Below are 23,178 nucleotides of genomic sequence, written 5' to 3' on the forward strand. Positions count from 1 at the left end.
GCAAGAATACATCTCAGTAGCACGTGGAATGGTTGCAAATTTAGTTGTTTTTGTTCATCCATGGTGCTTGTGTAAAATATCAAGCGGTAAAAAAAATCAAGCTAAGAAAATCACCGGTCTTCATGGTGTTGAGCACAGCCATGGGAGCTCGGAGCACGGCACTGAGCATCTGTTCATGCAGTCTTTTGGAAACAGTCAATAATGTGTGCACCAGCGGGAGGCCCCGGAAGAAACCCAAGGCCAGGACGCTCTCTGACGTGGCCACGTAGATGTATATGATGTAGTAGGCACTGGTCGGGGTGACGATGACAGCCAGGTGAACGGGCGTTGACGAGGCATTGGGGTGCTGCTCGTCAATATAGTTGGGTGCTGAAGGGTTGGCCCCTTCCCTCCAGATCTTACTGGGAGAAGAGAGAGGAGGATTGAGAACAAAACACTGGTTCAATTTTAGATGATAAATACAGGCATAATATATACAAGAGAACACTCCCATCAGCAGAGCATAAAAATGTGCAAATCAAATTTTGTACAAGGACAACAAAGTAAAGCCCTTTAAAGTGTTTAATTTGCAGTCATTGAGTGTGGGAATTATTGGTTAAAGATATGCGTGCATCTCTCAAAGGTACACAGTGCCCAGCATGCAAATCAGATGCTCCTTAAAATAAAATCTCAGACAACAAACTTCTGAGAAAAAAAGTCCTCAATCACAATATGAACACCAGTTCTGTGAAGGGTGCAATGCAGCTGCTAATAACAAGGCCTTTAACGGCATACTGGTGCCTGATTTCGACTCAGTTTTGTGCAACACAGAGCCAGTTTTCTCCTGCTCTCTACGGGCAGTGCCTCAGGAACATGAAACATGACACTCACTCGGTGATGAGGAAAATACCGAGGACTGAACCAGCGACCTACAGGTGAAAAGGAGAAGTAGATACAGTTACTGTTTGATTCAACTGGACAGCAAACTTAGAAAACGTAAGTGCTTGTGATTGTACCTCAATAGCAAAGACAAAGACGATGAAAATGAGGACATAGACCAGGTTCCTGTTGGTGGTGACGTAGCGAAGGTAACTGTTCCATGAGGTAGTTTCAAAGATGTTCTCCCGCTCGTCTGCAAAGCATTGCTGTGAAGAGACAGATGGCTCTTTGACAACACAAAGAAACAGATGAAACTCTTTGTGGTTATTCAATACATTCTTGAAGACGAGAAAAAAGGTAAGGGCATGCTCTTGATTCCTTTAGAGCCACCCACGCTAAACTAACATCCTCTCATTGTACTGCACCATGATTTAGATAAAAGTACGGTGAGTAGAAGGCCTACCTCCATGTCCTCTTCATCCACCTCCTCACTAATGTCATAAACGCTGTCCTTGGACAGGCGACGGGCGTATATGTCCAGCTCGGAGGCCAGTTCACACTGCGGCGTGATGGACAGCTTCTTTCTGAAGGAGGACTGCAGCTGCTCCCTTCGCCCCTGCCCCTGAGCATTAGTGATGAATGCCAGGACAGACTGCCGCCGCTGCCCGTTGAGGTGTTGCAGCCCGTGGTGGTACAGGTTCCCCCTGGGAAGCACCTCTTCCACTTGATCATCCTCAGGAACTACCGAGAATTTCCTTTCGGTAAATTCCTGGACCCCGTCCTCTATCGTTGTGGACTGGGGAGCATTTGCAGTCTGCTGAGAGTTCCCAATGAAAGAGAACTTGCGCGCAGCTGCCAGAGGGTTGAGGATGAGCGACTGTTTGCGTTTTTCCGGGTAGCTGTCACCTCCAGGGAGGCCTTGGGGTCCAGAGACAATTAGTGGTGGCGGGGGCTGGCGAAACGATTGGCGGATCGGCTCTGGGCCTCTGAAGCCAGCAGTTTCATCAACGGAGACCCTGCGGAGAGTTTCAGTGAGGATGGAGCTGCGCCGCTCTGCGTTAATGTTGTCATAAGCTTCCAGGCCGAGGAGGAGCGAGCTGAAGTCGGGCCGCTGGGCCTGCAGCTCTGAGAAGGTGCCATAGAAGTAACAGACACCGTTGTGCAGCAGAAGGATTTTGTCTGCTCGTTTGAGATGTTCCAACTTGCTGGTGACCACAACACGTGTCTTGGAGGCCATCAGTTTACAGAAGCATCTGCATCAAGATACATGCAAGAAATGAAAATCTGTCAGATGTCACTGCAAGCCAGTAACATTTTTGCTATGCAGCATTCTGGACAATTGTAAACACCAGAAAACCACTGGACTGTTTTTGTTGTGAACCAGTGTCACACAAGTAGATACTTTAGGTGCTCAGCTCAATGAACAAGAGGAAAGACAGGGGGACTAGAACAGTGAGGAACAAGATGTTCAAAAGTGAGAAACAGCCATGAGTCATGATGAATAAGCTACTGTATCTTTTGCCTTGTCTCGATGACCATACTCAGGGATGTTTGGATACATTAACAATGTTGATTCAGCTCCATCACTTTCTGAGAGCGCTGGACAGCTTCGGACATCAATGAATCTTTCTTTCTTTTTTCATTAAAAAAAAAAAATCCTGAAAAGGTTACAGCGTGTTGAAGCAGCCGTAACTCAACACAGTCAACTCGAGTGTGTCACAGAGACAACAAGAAATAACCTTGAACTTCAGTTTTAGCTCAACTACCCACCACCCTCATCTCCCCCACATGAAAGCCTCTCTGTTGGAATACACACTTCTCAAAGATCTCTTTCTCTGTCACGATGTCCAGGTGGGTGAAAGGTGAATCCAGCAGGTAGAGGTCTGCATCTTTATACACAGCCCTGAGGGAGTAAACACAAACACACACACTGTGAGAAAGAGTTTGAGTGAGAGAAATAGAGAAGAGAGTGGCAGAGAAAATGTTAAAAAAAGAGAGAGAAATCAGTGAGGGAGACGGGAATGGGGGAGAGAGAAAGCAAAATGGAGACAGGAACAGAGACTGTATATGGAAGAAAAGAGAAAGACAAAGACAGAGAGATACATAAGAACAGAAAATGATGAAATTTGTAAATCAAAAAGGGTGTAAATGACAAACTCAAATCCCGGCGAGATTAAATCAGCTCCAGTGAAATCTCACCATGATGGCAGCAGGGCTTGGAAGCCAACTCCTAATGCGAGGCAGCAAATTGATGCCAGGACATTAAACTGATAAATAATGCATGGCAATCAGAGAGTGTGTGACTGCAATCTACATAGACACTTAAGGGAGTCATAAACCTCTATCAAGGTTTTAAAAGCCACTAGCCACAAAAAACGTCAGGCCATAAAACACAACAGTTTGGGTAGCCAGACTAACGCAAAGATAAGAGCAATAGCTGGCATTTATCATCTTTGAAAGGTTGTGATTAAGTAGCTTTACACTCATGGGAAACAACATCATTGCTGGAGTTTGTACAACAGCTTTTCAACCGTTTCAGAAGTCATCAGATCTCTCAATTCCTAGATATCCCATTTGGAAGGATGCTTTTATCCACTTTCATCTACAATTACACAGGAAATGGAGGCCCTAACTTTGATTGTGCTAATAATGATGACAATAATTATAGCAGCAATTGGTAAGTGGGTGCACAAGCGGCTATTGTGGATCTTACTGAATATTGTCTTCTACCTTACTGTAAGCATGCAATCCTGTACCCCGCACAAAGACAGTGTAAAACACTTTAAGACACACAAAAAGACACACTGTTCAAAACTGCCAAGGGTTGATTGAAGTAAGGACCCTTTAGACTAAACCAGCAGAAACTGTGGAATAAGCTCATCATTTGATGTTTGGTTGGGTGGTTCTCATTGTCCTAGTCGCTGATATTTTATGTGCTGATTCCATGTTTTTGTGAGCTGAGCCTAAAGGGTCCTCACTTCAATCAACACTCGGCAATTTTGCAAAGTGCACCTTTAAAACTATAATTAATTATTCTCCAAAGGCAGCACCATACAACTTGAAGAAGGAGATTTTTTTTTTTTTTTTGTCCTTTGTATTACCGATTGAGCTACAGAGGGAATTAAACCCCACCTCCCAAAAGGTGCCGGTCCCATGCTCAACCCACTGAGCTGTAATGAACCACAAATCCTAATAAACAAATGGATGACTGACTGTAAGCAGAACCACAAAGCATCTACCTTACTAGCTATATTTAACTCCTCACAGAGCACTTAATGGATGACAAGACATTGATAATGGGAAGAATCGCTTGAATCTTGTTCTATTTTTGTCCTCTCTGCAAAATGATGTGCCACTGTTTTTGTCAAACAAAACCGTTCCTGTGGCAGCCTGTAGAAGTAACTCAACCTCATCAGCCTGTTGCATTCACCAAAGAAAGTTATCTCTGTTGGAAAACAGACTCTTAAAGATGAATGGAAGTAACACAGTCAAATGAAGGTTAAACAGGTAAAAGCAGAGTGGCTCCAAAAAAAATCACAAGGGATGATTCAGCGAGTGTAAAGACTTTGCAATTAGAATTCTAATGACTGGGGAGAGGCGGTGCTGACAGATGAGGGAGGGGATGAAGGAGTCACGCTGAGAGATGCTCAGGTGTGAGAGGAAGTACCTGGCCAGGCCAATGCGTGCCCTTTGACCCCCGCTGAGGGTCACTCCTCCTTCAACAACGGCTGTCTTGTCTTTCTCAGGTAGGAGGGCCAAGTCCTATGGGGGGAAAAGGAGGGGTCAGGGGGGTAAACACATCCATACACAGTCACATGTATGTAGGCAGGACAGACACAGCAACTGCATGGTAGGAGGGACCTTGAAAACACGGCATCACCACATCATGAAGACGGCGAGGGAAGTGACTTGTTGTACGCAGAAAACTAATCTTCTCACAAAACATCTCAGGTTCCCCTCTCTCATATTTGCTGCATCTAGTTGTTCTAACATGCTCTTGTCTTGAAGTCAAATGAATCCCCTCTTGCTCCCTCCTTTCCCCTTGAGATTGCTTTCATTTCTTGTCTAAGCACTTCTCTACTACATGATCACAGGGGTTACAGGGTTCACTCATCGAGGATTTGTGAGGCTTTTTTCATGCACAAACAACACAAATAGCATCTGTCTGCATTTATTTGTGTGTGTGGCCTAATGCTTAAGTATTTTACTTAGTGGTGTCAAATTATCGCGTTAATTGAGATTAATTAATTACAGTCATATTTAGCGCGTTATGTTTTTTAATCGAGTTAATCTAATTTTTAATCTCTAACTTTACTTTTTGTGTTTGGGCTTGTTTAGCATAAGCTGATAGGCTCCTATTGTCAGGCTCGAACTGTACATCGGGAGATTTCCCGAAGCGCCGGCCTGTCACTGGCCCGGTGGCCTGCCCGTCTTTTTTTTTTTTTTTTTTTTTTTTTTTTAAACAGGTCGCCGGCAGGCCAATCAGCTGTCGGTCCGGTCCGGCTGGCCTCACCAGTCTGATCTTTTTTTTTTTTTTTTTTTTTTTTTTTTAAGTCAGAGAGACAGGCCAGGCCAATCAGAGGCCAGCAACCTGTGAAGAGGTGAAGACATGATTGGTTTGTTTTGATTAACACCCGCCCCAACAGTCCGAGTCCGTTGTAAACAGGCAGCGCATGTTGAGGAGGGGGTGTCGCGACTCGTGTGTGTGTCTGACTGTGGAGGAGAGAAGAGGAGAGAGGAGGTGGAAGAAAAGGTTGCGTGATCGAAGTTAATACATTACCGTATTTATCCGAATATAAGACAATATTTTTTCCATTGAAAATGCCCTGAAAAAACGCCCTCGTCTAATATTGGGGGTCTAAGCAAATACACATGTATTGTGCATATGTAAACCAGTAGGTAGGCTCGCCTGATGCCGCGATTACCGGCGAATGGCCGCATTGCGCAGTCATTGCAGCCGCGTATGAACAAAAATTGATATGGCAGTAGGCTATGTGTGCGCCGCTCACCTGTCAGATCCGGCAGACCAGACCCGGTGCCGCGGCCGGCTCGCCCGATGCCGACCGGTGGCTTTTTTATTCAAACAAGATTTTGTCCATATAATTTTTTTTTTTTTTTTTTCCTCCAAAAAAGGGTCTTGAAAAAGAGGGGTCGTCCCCCCGACCCGCATCGGACTGATCTGCTACAATAATGTAATGAATTTAAAGGGAAATACCTCAAGTTGAGGGCTTTTCTCAGCAATTTTAGGTGAGATTAAAAAAGAGATTAATTAGATCAATTAATTAAAGATCATAATTAATTAATCTCTCAATTTTTTTAATCTCTTGACACCACTAATTTTACTACGCTCTGATACAGGACCGCAAAAATATGGAAGAATGGAATGGATATTCATACAAAGCTGATTTATGATGATTGGTGGCCGGCGTGGAAAAAAGGAAATTGCATCTGTTATGTTTATTAATTAATGAGTTTTGCACTGTATGAGGACCTGCTGTCCTTGTTCAAAGTCTCACACTACGTGAAGTGAAAATCAGTCAGAGGCTGTCGGGAAAAATGCCACTGAAAGTGTGACTTCACTTAAAATGACAGGGCTTAAAAAAGCTTTCAAATTCTATTTTATTTAGTTATTTATGTGTTTAATTTTCAGTATAACCCTGTCCGCATTTTATCTGTTGAGGTATTACGTATTCATGTAAAGCCACCATGCCTTGTAGGCCACTGAAGGTGATTTTTGAGTCAGTGACCAGCGGATGACTCTTTCCAGTGCATTCAGGAGAGAAAAATATGATAAAAACTCAACAATGTAGAGCCAAAAACAGACTAGTTGGAGACAGAGAGGGGAAACAGCACCGTACTCCTCTGTAAGGCCTGCAGCAGTGCGGTGGCAGGAGTGAAGTTAAAATAAAAATTCTTAGTGGTATAAATTAAAGTGTTTATTTCTTCATATGTAGCGCAGATGCATTGTTTTATAGTTCACTTAAGTTGTCTCTGAACCTAACAATCAGGCCAAAGGGGGTCACAAAACACCCCCTGATACCTGAGCTAATTTGTTTAGTTGTTAATATTTAACATCAAGACAAAGTCCTGCACATTCACTTCATTTGTCAATTAGTGATTCAAATTCAGGTTATTGTTTAGTAAGACGGGAACAGTTACAGTGTGAAGTCAAACCCAATAAAAAGCACAAACTAAAGGAGGCAAATGGAGTATGAGATAGGGACATGGAGGATTTGGTGAGTCCGGTGCATAATTCATCATGAAAATGGTTGCCCACGTCCACAAGGATGAAGTGACAGGACAAGTCTATCATCATTAAAACCTCCTACCTTTTTAACTGCAACTTCCGTTGTCCTGAGAGGAGCACATAGGGGGATCAAGTTAACAGGTTGTTTAACAGCTTGTAAAAGACGGCAACGTGGTAAAAAAGGCATGTTGTGTGTCTCACTCTGAACAAAGCAGCTGCCAGGCCAGCGGCCACAGGCTGAACGCTGGTAGCAAATGCAGGGTTTACAGTGGGAGGACCACCCATGGGAGTCTGTCTGGTGCTCCGAGGGGCATCAATAGAAAGGAATTACCATCACAAGCCCACTAAACGCCTCCTCTCTGTCTGAAGAAATCAGCAAAAGTTGTCACTCTTGTCTGTCATGGTTGCCTTGGGGATTTTCCACGTGTGCATTTTCTCTCCTTATTCCGGCTAATGTCAAGCCTCTTAAACCTCTAAAAGTAACTGATTACTTTGCTACTTACTTTAAAAGGTTACTTTTTATTACAATTAACTTGACAGAGTACTTTTGTGTTCCCTATTTCAAAAGCAACATGGCTCATGCTGCCAGCTGTGTTGTCCATCATCATTTTAAAATACAATACCGTTTTAAAACCCGTAGGACAATCTCAGTCAGATCAAGTGCATTTTTTTTTTTTATTAGCAGTGCATAATCTGCATGAGAGGCAGTGAAATTACTTTTCGTTGACAAAAAAAAAAAAACAATATGAAAGCAAAATAAAAGTAAGAATATTCAAATGTTCAAAAGTATAAGAACTGGAGATGGAGTAATCTGAGCACTCTTACACAATGTAAAGTAGTGCATTTTCCTCACCTCTGTTGAGAGGTGAGATGCATTTGAAGAAACTGAATGGGTGAGTGCTGTAACAAGCCACAGAGGCTCTCTTTATTGCTCTCTTATCCCAGCCTCTGTGCTCACAATCAATCACATGGAAATGCTGCGCATCATTCCTGTCATTTCCATTCAGTGCAGCCCTGGATGTGGATCTGTGAGGTTTCTCTGTAAGTTGGTCTATTGTTATTTCAGTTGACACCTCGTGCCTGTGTTATACCAGGAGGACAGAATGGAGGATGATTTTTGCATGAAGACGTCAATATTGTGTGTCAACAATGTCTGCTGTGGCAACAGGCTGTGTTTTTGTCAAAAGCACAGAGGCACTTAGTACCAGAGCAGAAAGGAAGGGGGTAGCAGGTAGTAAATATGATGGTGTCTAGCTGTCAGCTACTGCATCAAGTCCATCATAAATAATATGAACCTTACTCAAACAAACATATACAGTATTTTATTAGAGAGATACATTTAACTGTAATTCATCTGTTCTGCATATCATTATTGTGTAAAAATTGTTTTCAGTGAATAGTAAGTTATGTAACTCATTTTACTGTTTAAAAATCTAAAATATAAATTTGCTGACAATGTTAATTAATAAAACATAGGCCTGAGTCCACAGATCTGATGATCTGTCCACACAGATAAATAAGCTTGTCTCTGCTGTAATGGCTGTCACTGGGAACCAGCAAGCTCATATTCCTTCCCAGTGACATAATGTGGGGTTTCCATGGCAACAGAGGAGACAGTACTCACAGAGGGGCTGAAACACACTGAGGCCATCATTCAACACAGGGGCTAATGAGAGAATGTGTGTAAAGTGTGTGTGTATGTGTGTGCGTATGTGAGTATTAGTGTGTGTGTGTGTGTGTCTACGTGTGTTGGAGGAGGAGTATAATGAGTGTAAATGTGGATTGGGGAAACCTGAAACTTCTTGACGCCTTACAGAGGTACATAGTGTCTGTCCGAAGAGAAGGGGGAAAGATTTGAGGGCAGAGCTGAGAAAGAAAGTCAGATGTGCCAAAGAGAGCAACTCAAAGGCCATGAGTTGTTTTATATAAACAAATGTGATTTGATCTTCACATCCACATTTGCCTGGTCGGTCTTTCCTGGGAAAACTCCTCTGGTGCACAGGAAGTGTTTTGTGTTTCATATTTGTTTGGAATAAACAGAAGAGCAACTGGGTAGGTTGCATGAGGCAGACAAAGAAAATAACACCACAGTTCCAATCAACACACTTAATATTTGTAGTTTTTGGGGGAGAGATCTCACAAGAAAATGGGTCGTGTTTAACATAGCTGGCTGTCAGCAGCTTTAATCTAAAGCAATTAATTTGCCTTTCACCAAGTCTCTCCTGGCACTGGCTCCAAATCTCTGCAACCCGAAAAAGGACTAAGCATGGCAGAGAAAATGAGTAAGTGAATGAGGCGAATGAATGTACCTCCTCCAGCTGGCAGGCCTTGATGACAGAGGTGTACCGGTACTCGTCGTAGGTCAGGCCAAACAGGATGTTGTCGCGGATCGTCCCGGGCATGATCCAGGAAGTTTGCGGTGAGAAGGAGATGCGACCGCTGTGTCGGATTTTCCCCTCAGACGGCACCAGCTCCCCCAGGATCATCATCAGCAGGGAACTCTGGTGGAAACAGGAGTGCTCTGGTCACAACTACTTTACTCTTTTACTCATTAATACTACTATTACTCATTACAGCTAACTCAACAAGAAGCAGACAGGCAGGTTGAGGGAATGCAGATCCACACTTTGTCACAACATGATTCCTGAAATGCTGCGGAGATCATACATTGTGGAATCACTGTGGATGAGATGCCCTTGGTGTTGAACCTACCTTCCCTGAGCCCGTGGATCCAGCCACCGCCAACATCTTGCCTTTCTCCAGGTACAGGCTGATGTTCTTGAGGACAGGCGTGACATAGAGGTTGGTGAAAAAGAGGCTGGCATCGCCGTTCGGGTGACCGTTCGCCTTATTCTCTTGCTTGATCTTCTCAAACAGCTCACCGATACCCTGCAGAGGAGCAGTTATGAGCTGTCAGAGGGCTGAAACCGTGTGGACGTGCTTAACAGAGATATAGGATCATATAAGGACAATGAAGAAGAAAACATTAATGTGGTACACTAATACTGTATTATGTTATACTATACCAGGCTATACTATATTATACCATACTATGTTATAGTATCATATACTGCTATGCTATACTATACTATACTATACTGCTATGTTATATTATACTGCTGTGTTAATGCAATGTTATACTACACTATGTTATACCATACTATACTGCTATGCTATGCTATAATATACTATACTATACTATACTATTTTACAGTATACTATACTATACTAGACTAGACTGTTTATATGTACTACAATGTCTCTATGTTATATCAGTCTATACTTTGAACCTATACCTTATGATACTAAACCAGGGATTTTCAAATTGCTTCATGTTCCAGACCTGAGCTGACTCTCATTAACTCGAGGACCACATTGGAAGTGATTTTGCTCTAAGGATCCTAATATAAACAAAAAGATATTTGGGTTTTTGTTAAGTACTGTAATTGTTGAGATGTCATACTTGAACATAGATTCAGAATGGTGAGATTAAAACAGTTAAAATAATCTTTCATGCGTTTTTTTGTTTGTTTTGTAACAGTTTCTAGTGACTTGCCTTATAGTGAAATTCAGTTATCCCTCATGTTGCTGTGGACCCCCTTGGAAGCCCCTCAGGGACCCAACCACTTTGAAAACCACTGTACTAAAATTTACATAACCATGAGTAGGTGTGTGCGCACATGTCAGTGTGTATGTGTGTGTTTGCATCACTGACAACTAAAGAGTACAGTGAATGCATCCATCACAGTGTGTGTTCAGGCCAAACTGGTGTGAGAAACAGAGAGGTTCTCGGGACCTTCAGAGAAACAGGATTCCCAAAGTCCTCACAATGGCCTTATTTCACTCCATCTGTCACCTCCTCTGTAGAGATCAATGGGTGACACATCTACTATTAGATTAGGGGCAAAGCGTGCATGACGTGTTGGTTTAATCATTGAACTCTGTGACGTTTTATGGGTCACTGTTCCTCTAATGCCAGAGGTTGCTGTGGTCTGTATAGGCTCCCCATGCAATTCACATTCAAATGAGCTGACGTACATGCTGTCAGCAGTAAAGAAAGGCGACACCCCTCCCATTCATCTCGGAATCGACCATTCCAGGAAGAGGGGAGGGCTAGGGGAGAATCTGGGAATAAGTCAATGAATATAATCTCCAATCTCAAAGGAAGATGAAGAGTTTTCCCAGCAAAGGAAGCAATGTTTTGTGATGAAAGTGGAATAATTAATTACACAAACCCAAGGACAGAAATGTGTTTGGAAGTTTGTTTTCTCACGGTATTATATGGCCAATAAATCACACACTTTGGACTAAGTTTACAGCCCCTGCCTACAGATAAGAATACAGTGATGGTGACAAACTAACAGCTCAATCTGTAATACATGGTGGAATTAGTGGCTCTGGGCTTGATCACTTATTTAAACCTATACAGCACGTATAGGTATTTTAGCACTGCAAAACAAATACAAACATATGTACACATTTACACACAACAGCTTTGCTTTTCTGGGTTTACTGCATCAGCACAAATCAGATCAGGCCCCGCAGCTCTGTCAATCACTGAAAAGCGTAGTAATTTGATTTGAAATACTTTCCAGTGATTGCTCTAAACATGTTTGGTGTGACTGCTCTATAAAAACGATTTTCAAGAGGAATCTCACAAACCTCATCCCAGGATGCGGTCACGTTGACCAGCTCCAGTTCAGTGGTGGTCAGATTGTACTCCAGCTCTCTATACTCTTCCTTCATCAGGAACTCCTAGTGGACAGCAAACACGGGCAGGTGGGTCAACATGACGATTACATTTCACATTTCACACATTTAGCCAATGGGACTGCACTGTAAATGGGACATGAGATAAGGCTGTTCAAATTATGGCCACGTTTAAGATTTTTACCATTAACAATTAACACTGCATTCGAGCAGAGGCCATTACAGGTTCTCTTCTACCCCTCTAAATCTGAGAAGTCTAAACTGGAACTGTGCGCTCCAGTGTCCATAATGCAATAACAGGATACTTAACTGTCACAGCTGATTCATATCTGCATCATTTTAAGAATTTAAAAGGGAACATAAATTATGAAGATGGAGTATGTAATTTTCAGGGACACACCTGATGCACACACACACACACACACACACACACACACACACACACACACACACACACACACACACACGCATACATGTAAAATATGTTCAATGAACTGTAATGCAACTTTCTATTCAATGGAAATCAGGTGGAGGCATGAGGCAAACATTAAGACTGACACTGAACTACTAGACACTGAACTACCGTTTAAGTGTGTGTGCATGTGTGTAGTCAGTGTTGGGTAAGCTACTTGGAAAATGTAGTGAGCTGAGCCACCAGTTACTGTACATTAAATGAAGCTTCACTACACTGAAGCTACCCTCGAGAGAAATACAGTGACAAAATGTAGTTTAACTACATCAAAGCTACTTTTGTTGTTGTTGTTTTTTTTAACATTGAACCAACTTCATTCCATGTCATTGCTATCTTAGTGATCAGCAAAACTGTCAGTCAAACAGAGAGTCAAACAGAGAAAAATGTTCAGTAGTCTATGAAACAATAGTTTATGAAACTGAGCTCTCTGTGCTTTTACTGCTACAAACCATGGCAACAAAAACACACAACATGCCTCACGTTACAAAAAGCAGGTGGTGTGGATATGCTAATGTGGGGGAATGTGTATATATGTTTGTGTACGTGTGTGTGTGTGTGTGTGTGTGTGTGTGTGTGTGCGCACCTGTGTTTGCATGTATGCTAAAATTAGGGCACATTTGGAGGACAATGTTTAAATGACAATGTTTAAACTCAATAATATGGTTCAAATCACAGGAGCAAAAGAAGAAACCCTCCAACCAGTAACAGCTTGGCAAAAAATGATGCGTGCGTGCGAGAGAGAGAGAGAGAGAGAGAGAGAGAGAGAGAGAGAGAGAGAGAGAGAGAGAGAGAGAGAGAGAGAGAACAAGTTTCTACCGCTGCATTCAAACATTGTTTCCTTATTAGTGGATACGGAGTCCAGGCATCCTGATCTTGATCCTGATCAAACCGCAGCAAAAGCTCTGCTGCGTTTAAGGTTTAGAAATGCCTGGGAAAATGTAGCTTCTGTGGATGCTACCACGCTATTTGATCAGTAAAATAGTTTCACTACTTAAAAGCTATTTGATTTAGAAAACAGCGACGTTACGACCACGCCACTGAGAAATGTAGTTAAAATTGTAACGTCACTGCTGTGTAGTATTCAGTTTGGCTCATTCCTCTACATTTTTGATGGTGTCAGTCGTGGACTGAGACCATCAACATGAACATCAACTGCCTGAGTGAAAATGAGTATTTAGGCCCTTAACCTTCCCTACTCACCTTTAGACACAATGTCAAAAACACACATTACATCACCCTGGTGGCCTGTGACATAACCTGATGACAAAGGCAGCACCGCTAACTGATGGTTAGCAGCTTTTCATCTTTGGAAACGTCTTGATCTGGCTGTAAACATACATAACCAATGAGTGCAGCGAGCTCCACCCTATGTTCCCAAGAGCCTGCTGTATGTTCCCAGGCCCTGTATTCCCTCAGTGTATTTTTTCAAACTGTGTACAGCCCCATGGTCCCTAAACATAAAAAGAATGTCCATAACCCAGTATTTAACTAAAACACATCATCTGATAATATGTGATCAGTTAAAAATATCTGATATGGTGTCTGTTGACACAAGTGCCCTCAAGTAAGAATCTTGTCCTTTAAACACCTATGCAACACCATCACCTTGTATGAACAGATTTTCTCCACATAAAGATTGCATTTCACCTGCTGTAAATGGGGTTTTAGCCTTACCATGCTTAATGACATCACCATGGTGACTCAAACCCTGACCTACCTCGATTTTCTTGATCAGGGCCAGAGTGTCGTACCACATCTGGATGGATCCCGGCAGCTGGCGGGTCAGCGTCATCCGCAGCACCATGCAGTAGGAGGCCGTGGTGAAAATGCGGCGCAGGATGATGCCCTTGCTGAGCGCGTGCGGCACAATGGCCGACACAATGACCAAGATGGCGGAGAAGAAGTAGGAGGCACTGTAGAAGTAACGCAGAGAGCCGATCTTCCTCGTCAGTGTCATCTCATCCCTGAGGAGAGAAGGAACGTGTCTTTGACTGCATGCTCCACTGTTAGAACAGAATACAACAGAATTCAATATAATACAATACAATACAATACATTTTTTTTGCAGGATTTTAAATGTAAATCTATATCTGATGCTTATTACCACTAATTTCTGTAATGGTCCTTTTTCAAATAACATGAACCATGTGCTTCAGTAAATGGATGCAAAGTTCTTTTATTACTTGGTTCACTGAAATGTCTTTAATTGTTAAAATATATCAAATTCTTTGCATCAAATAATGGATCTAAGGTAATTTTTTAACAAATGCTTTTATCCAGAGGGATGTACAGTATGTGAGCAGGCAGGAGTTCAGTGCTCCAAGGACACTACGGCAAGAGGCATCGATGAAAGAATAATATGTTATTAGCCATTGTGGGGACTGAACTTGAGACCTTCAGTCACAGGACAGGTTTTCCAACCACCAAACCCTCCTGACGAAACTGAAATTGGTTTTAATTTTTATTTTGTTGACAGACAGATCAGGTCACAGTGCACTGTACCAGGGATTTTCCCAGTAAAATGTGACTGAAACTGATAAATGACCTGAACTAAATTTGTGAAAGCACAGTATAATCACAGACGTTACAAGATAATATCTACAGCAATCTTTTTCATTTATGCACCCATTTAGGCAAAGGCGCAGCTGGCTGGCCGACTAGGTAAAGAACCCGTTCCACACTCAGAGGGTTGTGGGTTTGATCCTGGTTAACAGTGAGGCATCCTGTTGAAGTGTCCTTGAGCAAGAGTCAAAACACTGCAAACCCTCAGTAAAGTCAAAAAGTAACTACTGCACAATGAAATAACATTTACTTCACTGTTACTATAACTTCATAAAGTTACAGTTACAGATCAAATACTGGCGGTGCACAGGGAGTCCTGTTCACTGTTACACTGAAAGCCCTATTTACATGTACTCTGTTTCAAGTCTCTCTGGTTGTAAATGTCATGGCTAACAAAGTCATCACCATTCATAAACCACAAAATTGAAAATTGGTAGTGTAAATTTCACAGCAATAGCTTGATTTCACCCAGTTTCATCAGACCACAACAGTGCTGCTGCTTTTAGGAAAACTAATGTGGAGGGCTTTATTACAGTGATGGAATGCTGCTGTGAGGAAAGTTTGAAGTCTCTGAAAGTTTATTTTCATGTCATAGTGAAATGACTGGAAATCAATGGCTGGATAAATGGGAGGAAAATTATTTCTTAAGTACAATTGCTTACTTTGGGAAAAGACTAGCAGAGACCTAAGTATATGCGTTGTATAGATATTAAGCTAAACAGGCAAAAACCAGCATGGTCCTTCAGCATCAACACAATTGATTTTCTCATTAAATATTAAATTGTTTTATTGGATACCACTTACAATGTAGGACAATGTATGTTTACATAAGATGGTATACTCAATAGAGTCAGCTCTCCTTCTTTGTCCTTTTGTTTGTCTACTCTGCACTGACACTGCTGACAATACACCTGAAGTTAATGTGGCTGTCATTCATTCCCTGATAGATCTTAGCTAATCTGTTTAAACTCTCAAGAATAAGGAGCAAAAATGTGATTCCGCTTCATCCTCTGGGCAGTTACTTGAGTGCTGACCACACCCCTCTTTCACGTTAAAGGAAAGTTCCTTTTGTTTAATGTTCTTTTCAAAGAACACCCTGCAAATGAAAATATGTTTTTAATGCTGCTATTCTCAGATAAATGCAAAGTCTTGCTGTCCGTGTCTGATATGTGCCAACTATGACAGTGTTCAAAATATCTCTGCACCAATGTCACCGAGTCTAATTCCAATGCACTTGTTGTACGTGGCAATTAAAGTGATCCTGATTCTGGCCCTGGCAGGCACCAGTCACATCGGTGTGGCTCTGCTGGTTAACCATGTTTTAACATCTCTCTCAGTTTTAGCACCACACTGATTCCAGATGTACAGTCAAAGCCTGTTTTGTGTGATGTGCTAACAATTTTGTGCTTTACCTGCTTAGCTCTGCCTCTCTGTCTATACCTGTGCTACCTCCAAAGCACTACTGGCATGCAAAGAGAGGATGCAGGCTTGTCACCAGAAGATCGCTAGTTCAAAGACAATGAATGAAAAACATTGTGTTCTCCCTCAACGTTAGCACTACTGTTGAGGTGTGTGCTGGTAGAAGACTGTAGCTGTACTGGGTATCTCTAGGTTTCAAATTGATCATATTTTCAGCAGAAAGTAAGCAAAGAAAGAAAAGGACACCAGGAAATGACATGAAATTCAGGTATGGACCATAAACTATGATGTTTTATAGCTAAGTTCCCAAGCAAAGACCACACCTTGAATGCATCCTGTTTCCGCACTTAAGCACATCTTATCAGCACCTCTCCCCTTTCTCTCAGCTTTCGCACCCTAAGCCAAATACCCATCCTTCATTTTTTTTTTTCTCTCCATTGTTGAATACAGGACCCACTGAGGGCTCATTCTAACCAGATTGTGTGAAGAGATGGCTCCCTGGATCAATTACTGTGGGAAAAAAAAAAAAAAATTATGAAGCATCTCAAAGTTGTCTTGGTTCTTACTGCCTGATGTTCTTGATGATGGTCTCCATGACCTCCTCCCAGCCATAAGCCTTCACTGAGTGGATGTTCTCCACGATCTCTGAGGTGAGGGCCAGGCGGCGGCTGATCATCCCTGCTCTCTTCACCCTGTGGGCAGAAGGGGAGCTTTATGTTATCTGACCCACATGCAGATGTTTAACATTGTTAAATATAGAGTTTAACAGTTTTGTCCCAATTATCCACCATTTAAACATGAAGAACATCCATTCTCCTCTTGAGTGCTGGTGTAAAAGTTGAGCACACTGCAGCTTAGTGTAAAAGTTAGGAATCATCTTAACCTCTTCAGCTTCTAATTAAAATGCATGCTGTGTGGTCCAGCTTTGTTCAAACCCACAGAACTTTTTGGAGTTCTTTTGGAGATTCCAAGGTTTCCCATTTTCAAAGATAACGGAAAAATATGTCCTGCTAAATTAAATAAATAATTGAATAAATGAAATCGGTTTAAAATGATGCACAAGACATCTAGATATTTTTTATTTGATGTAATGCTGCAGACATACTACAATGGTACCTCAGATTTGAACATTTTACTCAGAAGGCCAATAAGTGTGAGGTAGCTTGAGTGAAGCATTGCAACCAGCAATGTGTGGTATATGGTAATGTATATATGTATGCATATATATGTGTTTATAGGCATATGTATGCCTATCTATGTATGTGACTGCATGTATATGTGTATGCCTACATGTATATGCATAGTGTATGTGTGTATGTGTGGGTGCTACATGTATCTGTACTACATGTAGTGTATGTATGTATGGTATATGTCTTAGTGTGTGAACTTGTTCCCTACCGGTGAGGTCCCATCTTCTGAGACAGCCAGGCCTGGATGATGCCCAGCAGGGTGAGGGCTGCTAGGGCACAGAAGCCGTTGACCTCAATCAGCTCCCAGATCAGACCCACACACAGGATACACTGCAGGGGGGTGATCCATACGAAATGGGCCAGACCCAGACTCTGGAACACACATACACACGCAATGCACCAAGATGACATTAACCAGTTTAATTTGCAAGGGAACTGGAATTCACATTTTTTTATAGAAGTAATGATGACTCTTTGAGGAAATTATCTTTTCTTTAATTTTAGCAACAGGGAGGTCAAAGGTTAAGATCAACAACAGCGACAGAACAACATTCATGGAGGTGGTATGGATTTGATGTCACCTTACTCACTACGCCACCTTGTTACCCACATATTTGTCCCGAACAGAGATACAACTTCATAGGTTCATATTCCTATAAATAAACAATCCCTTCAATAGATTTCCCTCATTGGTCACAAATTGTTCTCGTCATCATCCATGAAATAAATGCCTTCTGGGCAGTGGGATGAATAACTGAATGACTGATTTGATAAAATGAGTGAATGAGTAAATGACTAAATAACTGAAAGAAAGAAAGAAAGAAACCAAACAAGCAAGCCCTTTTGTTTGAGGAATCTTTTCTTGTCCACTCAGCACTGTGCTGACAAATAGCTACAGTTGGTGATAAACCTTCTCAGTTCTCTGCTACATAAATCACCTCTCATCTTCTCACCTGCAAGGGAATCAAGTCCTGCACTGCTGAATATTACAGTATCCCTCTCTCCCACCGTCACACACACACACTGCATCAGAAAAACACAGACAGTGCCAAGCAAGGTAGCCCACAATAGGCAGGACAGTGCATCGACCAAGCCACATCCAAGTCAGGTGATAATTGTCCTGGAGGAGTTTGCAGAGTGTTTCTACATTCAACGACTCACCGAGACCTATGGCTTGAAACTGAGAGTCAGCCAACACACACCCACACCCATAGCAACACATACAATGGTGTGTGTATGTATGACACGTCCTACTGTGATGGATCTATTATCCTTTAATTGTCCCTCACAAAACGCATAGCTAGGTGTTGGGTAATAACACTTTTTCACTGAAGGCACTGAGCATGTGAAGTGTCACTTCTCTCTCTCCCTGTCCTTCCTGGAGAGAGGGGTTAGGGTTGGGGTTAGGGTTAGTTTTCTACTATCTATCACAGCTAGATCATATGATCACGAAAAAAAAGTGACTTGACCACCCAAGATAACAGGACTTTAGAAGGTGCCATTTTTATGCCTGTCTTGTCAATCATGTGGTCAGAGACACTTTGATAATAAAAGGAGACACTGCACCCTGTCAGTTTACAATTGGAAAATTTTAAACACTAATGATGGCTGCTGGTCAATGTGCACTATAAATGCACTGTCCGCCAATCACACTCAGATTTTGCATAGCAAAACAACGTACAAGTTGGGGGCAAGAGCAAACAGACAGCAATGCTTGAGCTGTCCGTTCTGTGGCACTGATGTCCTCCAGAACAAATTTTATGACGCCATGTTAAATACAATTTCACAGTGTCTGTAAATATAAAAAACAAAATACAATACATATGCCAGGACCATGAATATGATTAACTCCCCATTCAAAGAGATAGGGCACTGGTCTTGTTGGTTGAAATCCGTCTGCCTGGGGGCGTTTCAAAAATGGTATCCGAGTGCCTTGTCTCCTTTTATTATCAAAGTGTGTCTGGGATGGATCTGTCTCATCTGGGAACACAGCGTTGAACAGACGGTTTTCTTACCTCATCTAGCTTGTTGAGGTGGGCTGACATCAGGCTGACCAGCTGACCAGTGCTGATTTTATCCAAGACTCGGCTGGACAGCTTCAGGGTCTGAAAAGGTCATATTTCAGGGGTCAGCTGACACACAGAGGGACAGACTGAAATGGATGAGACGAAGACGGTGATGCATGGCAATGTGGGGGTGTCATGCCGTTGGTCCAATGGACCATTACTCAAAAACCCCAGTACAGTTGTCCCTCGCTATAACGCGGTTCACCTTTCGCGGCCTCGCAGTTTCGCAGATTTTTTTTAGTGCAATTTTGCATGCTTTTTTTTTTTTTTTTTTTTTTTTTTTTTTTAACAGCGCATTGTGTTCTGTATCCTGATTGGCTAAGGGACTGTAGACCACTGTCAATCAATCTCCTCCGTGCCGTGTCTCCTGTACAGTACCGAATGCGTTCATTCTATAATACTGGACTTTGAGAGTGTTTAAACAAGAGAGAAAAGTGAGAAAATGTTAATGCCTGTCTGAGAAATGTGTATAAAGTGTGTAGTGAGGAGTTTTACAGCCTTAAAACATCTAGAATAATTGTAAAAAATAAAGCTGACTACTTCGCGGATTTCGCCTATTGCGGGTTATTTTTGGAACGTAACCCCCGCGATAAACGAGGGACCACTGTAGTTTGAAAAATGTCCCATCGTACTGAAAGCCAATTAGTCCATTATCTCGAAAACAAAATTTGAAAATGCACACACTGGAACTGTTGGAGTTCAGTGACTGCCAGCGTTACACCATGGTTTGCAACCATGTCAAGAAAGGCATCCACCCCTGTTTACCCTAACCTTTACCTGAGCAAACACCTGCCTAAACTTCACCATATTTACAGAGTGGACATGTTTCAGACTGTAGGGGTTTCAGAATGATGGGCGTTTGTTTTCTGGATAACGGGTCGTCGGACGTGTGGGCTTTTGGCCTAATAGGACATTTTTTGGACTATTGCGATTTCAGAATAATGGGCCTTCACACCAATAGGCAGTCCTCGATGTGGTGACACCAGGCTGTCACGTCTCACGCCAGACTGTGGATTGCCACTACTGGAAGTACACTAGCATCACAAGCACACAAGCATCCTGGGAATGCTGTTTGTTGTGCTGTCATGCATGCTAAACAAGCATTCAGCTGATACGGCAGCTCTGACACACTGGACAATAGGCCCTTTTCACAGCATCCATTTTGGCATGAAACGGCAAACATAGGTGTTGCTGTAAGACATTTACTGAGGCGCTGCTCCGTTTGAGTGCAGCAGAGCCTCTCCAGTGAACCGGCACGAATAACAGCAGGACCCTGCCTCTGTGCGGTCACATCTGAATTCAGCCCACAGCTTTTGCACATCAGATCTGGATGTGACATTAGAGTAGCCAAGTTACAAAAGCAGTAGCAGCAGCACGGTCAGCAGAAATGATTAAATACAGAGGCAGTGCTGTACCATCTTCTCCTGTCTTACAGCTGACGGCTACACTGCAAAAAGTCAAAATCTTACCAAGATTATTTGTCTTATTTCAAGTAAAATGTCTTATTTCTAGTCAAAATATCAGATGTTCACTTGAAACAAGTGAAAATTGTCTAAAGACAAGAAATTTCTGAGCTGATCATGTCTTATTTTAAGTGAAATGAGATATTTTGACTAGAAATAAGACATTTTTTACTTGAAATAAGACAAATAATCTTGGTAAGATTTTGACTTTTTGCAGTGTAAGGTTGGTGCAAACTTTTGCCACCGCCAGATGCAACTCATGTTTATCATTGTTCGTATGGATTTTCAGATGATGTGTATGGGAAATCGTGGTGGATATCTATGCATGTAACACTGTAACACTTCATTAATGTTATTAGTAACACCTGTGTTTACCCTGCTATCTCATGTCAAAATGGCTGCTGTGAAAAGGACCTACAGCTAGAAAAAGCTGTCCAGGAGGAAAACTAGCTTGAAATGTGTTGTAGCTGATTTTAGCAGTAGTAGCAGTACCTTGTGATTCGTCGATTAATTTATCAGTCTGCAGTGGAGCCCAGTCATTGCAATTGGCTACAAATAATTAATCTGTCCCTCTTCAATCAATTCAGTAGTGTCTGACAGAAGAAGGAATTGATCCTCCTACAACTAGTTTTAACCAGTGAAAACAGCTCATATATATATATAGCTAACAAAAACAATGTGACTGTCAAAAAAGTGTCACTATGAATATGAAGTGCAAAACTGGTACATTTCTAACCATTACTATAAAGTCTGTTGATACTGAAGATTAATAGTGACATGATCTCATTGGTTTAGAGATCTCCCTGTATTCCAGGGATATTCCCTTCAGTTTAATTGCTGTTCAGACTCTGTATATTTGTGCAGGTATATGTCAATCTTTCATAAAACAACTAATTGACTTTTACATTCCAGCTAATATGCCGAGTATGGCAGTCATGTGAATAAAGCCGTGAAAGCTGACTTTAGTGAAGTCTGCTGCAAAAAAAAAAAAAAAAAAACAATTTGAGAGAAATACCTGAGCCTCCCTTTCACACACTCTCCTCACCTTCTTGTATATAAGACTGAAGAGGGCGATGCGGATCTGCATGCCCAAGTGATGCAGACCAAAGATGGCAGGCTGCAGCAGGAGGAAGCGGGCAGTGAAGAGGAGGCAGAGGCCCAGAGCCAGGTAGTATCCCTGTGCACGCTCTGGCGCATGGAACGGGTCGAAGGACGCAATGATTCGACCCAGAAGTTGAGGCTGCACTGTCTTGGACGCTTCCTATGTTGTGAGATGGGGGAGAAACAGGAGATCAGAAGGGAGAAAGGCTTTAAAATGATACACTGCCAGGACACTGTGCTAACCAGATAGTGTGATGCCCCTTGAGTATAGCACCTAAGGGCATTTGTAATCCTATTCCAGTTCACTTTAGCACAAATTGTGGAATAATTGCCTTTTTGTGACATTTACACATTGTTTCAGTTATGTTTCGCCTGGCAAAACGTTGAGCAAACCATACTTTATTGGCACCTTTTCAAGTCACATACATGCATTGATTTCCTTCATTGGTCATAAATTTATGACAACATGGATCAGCCTTCACAGATACGTCTACAGTTGGCAAGCACCTGCCCTTTCTTTTTTTTCAAAATTTGTCAAAGATTGATGGCATGTTTCAAAACTGAAATTTATTGCCTTAATGGTTCAATGCAAGTGGGAGTAGAATTAAAATGTGAAAACACCCACTCTAGTTTGATTTGATTTGACTTGACATTGTGGTCTGTGATCTGCCGTTTACAACCCCAGTGCCACCCATCTAACTTGCTGACACATTCAAATCAATGTGTCAGCAGATTGAGCCGAGCGTCATGTGAAGCTGTAATGCAGCACTGATATGAAAACACTCAGCTCAGCCACAATACAATAAGCTCAAAAAGGTAAGTGTGACCAAACGTAACTTTTTTCTTTTTTCTGTTTTTTTTTTTCTTTTCTTTTCTTGTTTTGTTCTTTGGACTTACAGTGAGAACATTCCTCCATATACACTATTTTCTCCATGACACCTAACGGGCATACCTGTCGCCACAGCAACCACCTCCTACTGTACCAGCTTACGTAATTGCTGCTATTGGCATCCTCCCATAAGGCCAGGTCAGTGGGATGTACCGCGACACCCTGGTGCTACAGTACATGCTTGTGATGTTTGTGTAACAT

The 23,178-nt window shown here is 42.1% G+C and overlaps 1 protein-coding gene across 3 annotated transcripts in view; it reads right to left on the bottom strand.

The window, feature by feature from the left end:
• cftr (CF transmembrane conductance regulator) overlaps positions 1 to 23,178 on the bottom strand; it is a 56,471-nt gene that overhangs the window by 25,683 nt on the left and 7,610 nt on the right. For all 3 annotated transcript variants that reach the window (XR_003928338.1, XR_003928339.1, XM_030053281.1), the window contains exons 4-17: positions 22,033 to 22,248; positions 19,474 to 19,563; positions 17,667 to 17,830; positions 16,835 to 16,960; positions 14,005 to 14,251; positions 11,768 to 11,860; positions 9,818 to 9,994; positions 9,415 to 9,606; positions 4,526 to 4,620; positions 2,675 to 2,761; positions 1,322 to 2,111; positions 996 to 1,124; positions 871 to 908; positions 115 to 401 (exon numbers count right to left, since the gene is read on the bottom strand). Coding sequence is in view for 1 of the 3 variants with exons in the window: in XM_030053281.1 (XP_029909141.1) it covers positions 115 to 401; positions 871 to 908; positions 996 to 1,124; positions 1,322 to 2,111; positions 2,675 to 2,761; positions 4,526 to 4,620; positions 9,415 to 9,606; positions 9,818 to 9,994; positions 11,768 to 11,860; positions 14,005 to 14,251; positions 16,835 to 16,960; positions 17,667 to 17,830; positions 19,474 to 19,563; positions 22,033 to 22,248 (2,731 nt within the window). In the remaining 2 variants the exon portion in view is untranslated. The remainder of the gene's footprint in view (positions 1 to 114; positions 402 to 870; positions 909 to 995; positions 1,125 to 1,321; positions 2,112 to 2,674; positions 2,762 to 4,525; positions 4,621 to 9,414; positions 9,607 to 9,817; positions 9,995 to 11,767; positions 11,861 to 14,004; positions 14,252 to 16,834; positions 16,961 to 17,666; positions 17,831 to 19,473; positions 19,564 to 22,032; positions 22,249 to 23,178) is intronic.

This window comes from Myripristis murdjan, chromosome 6 (genome assembly GCF_902150065.1).
Source record: "Myripristis murdjan chromosome 6, fMyrMur1.1, whole genome shotgun sequence".
Taxonomy (NCBI): domain Eukaryota; kingdom Metazoa; phylum Chordata; class Actinopteri; order Holocentriformes; family Holocentridae; genus Myripristis; species Myripristis murdjan.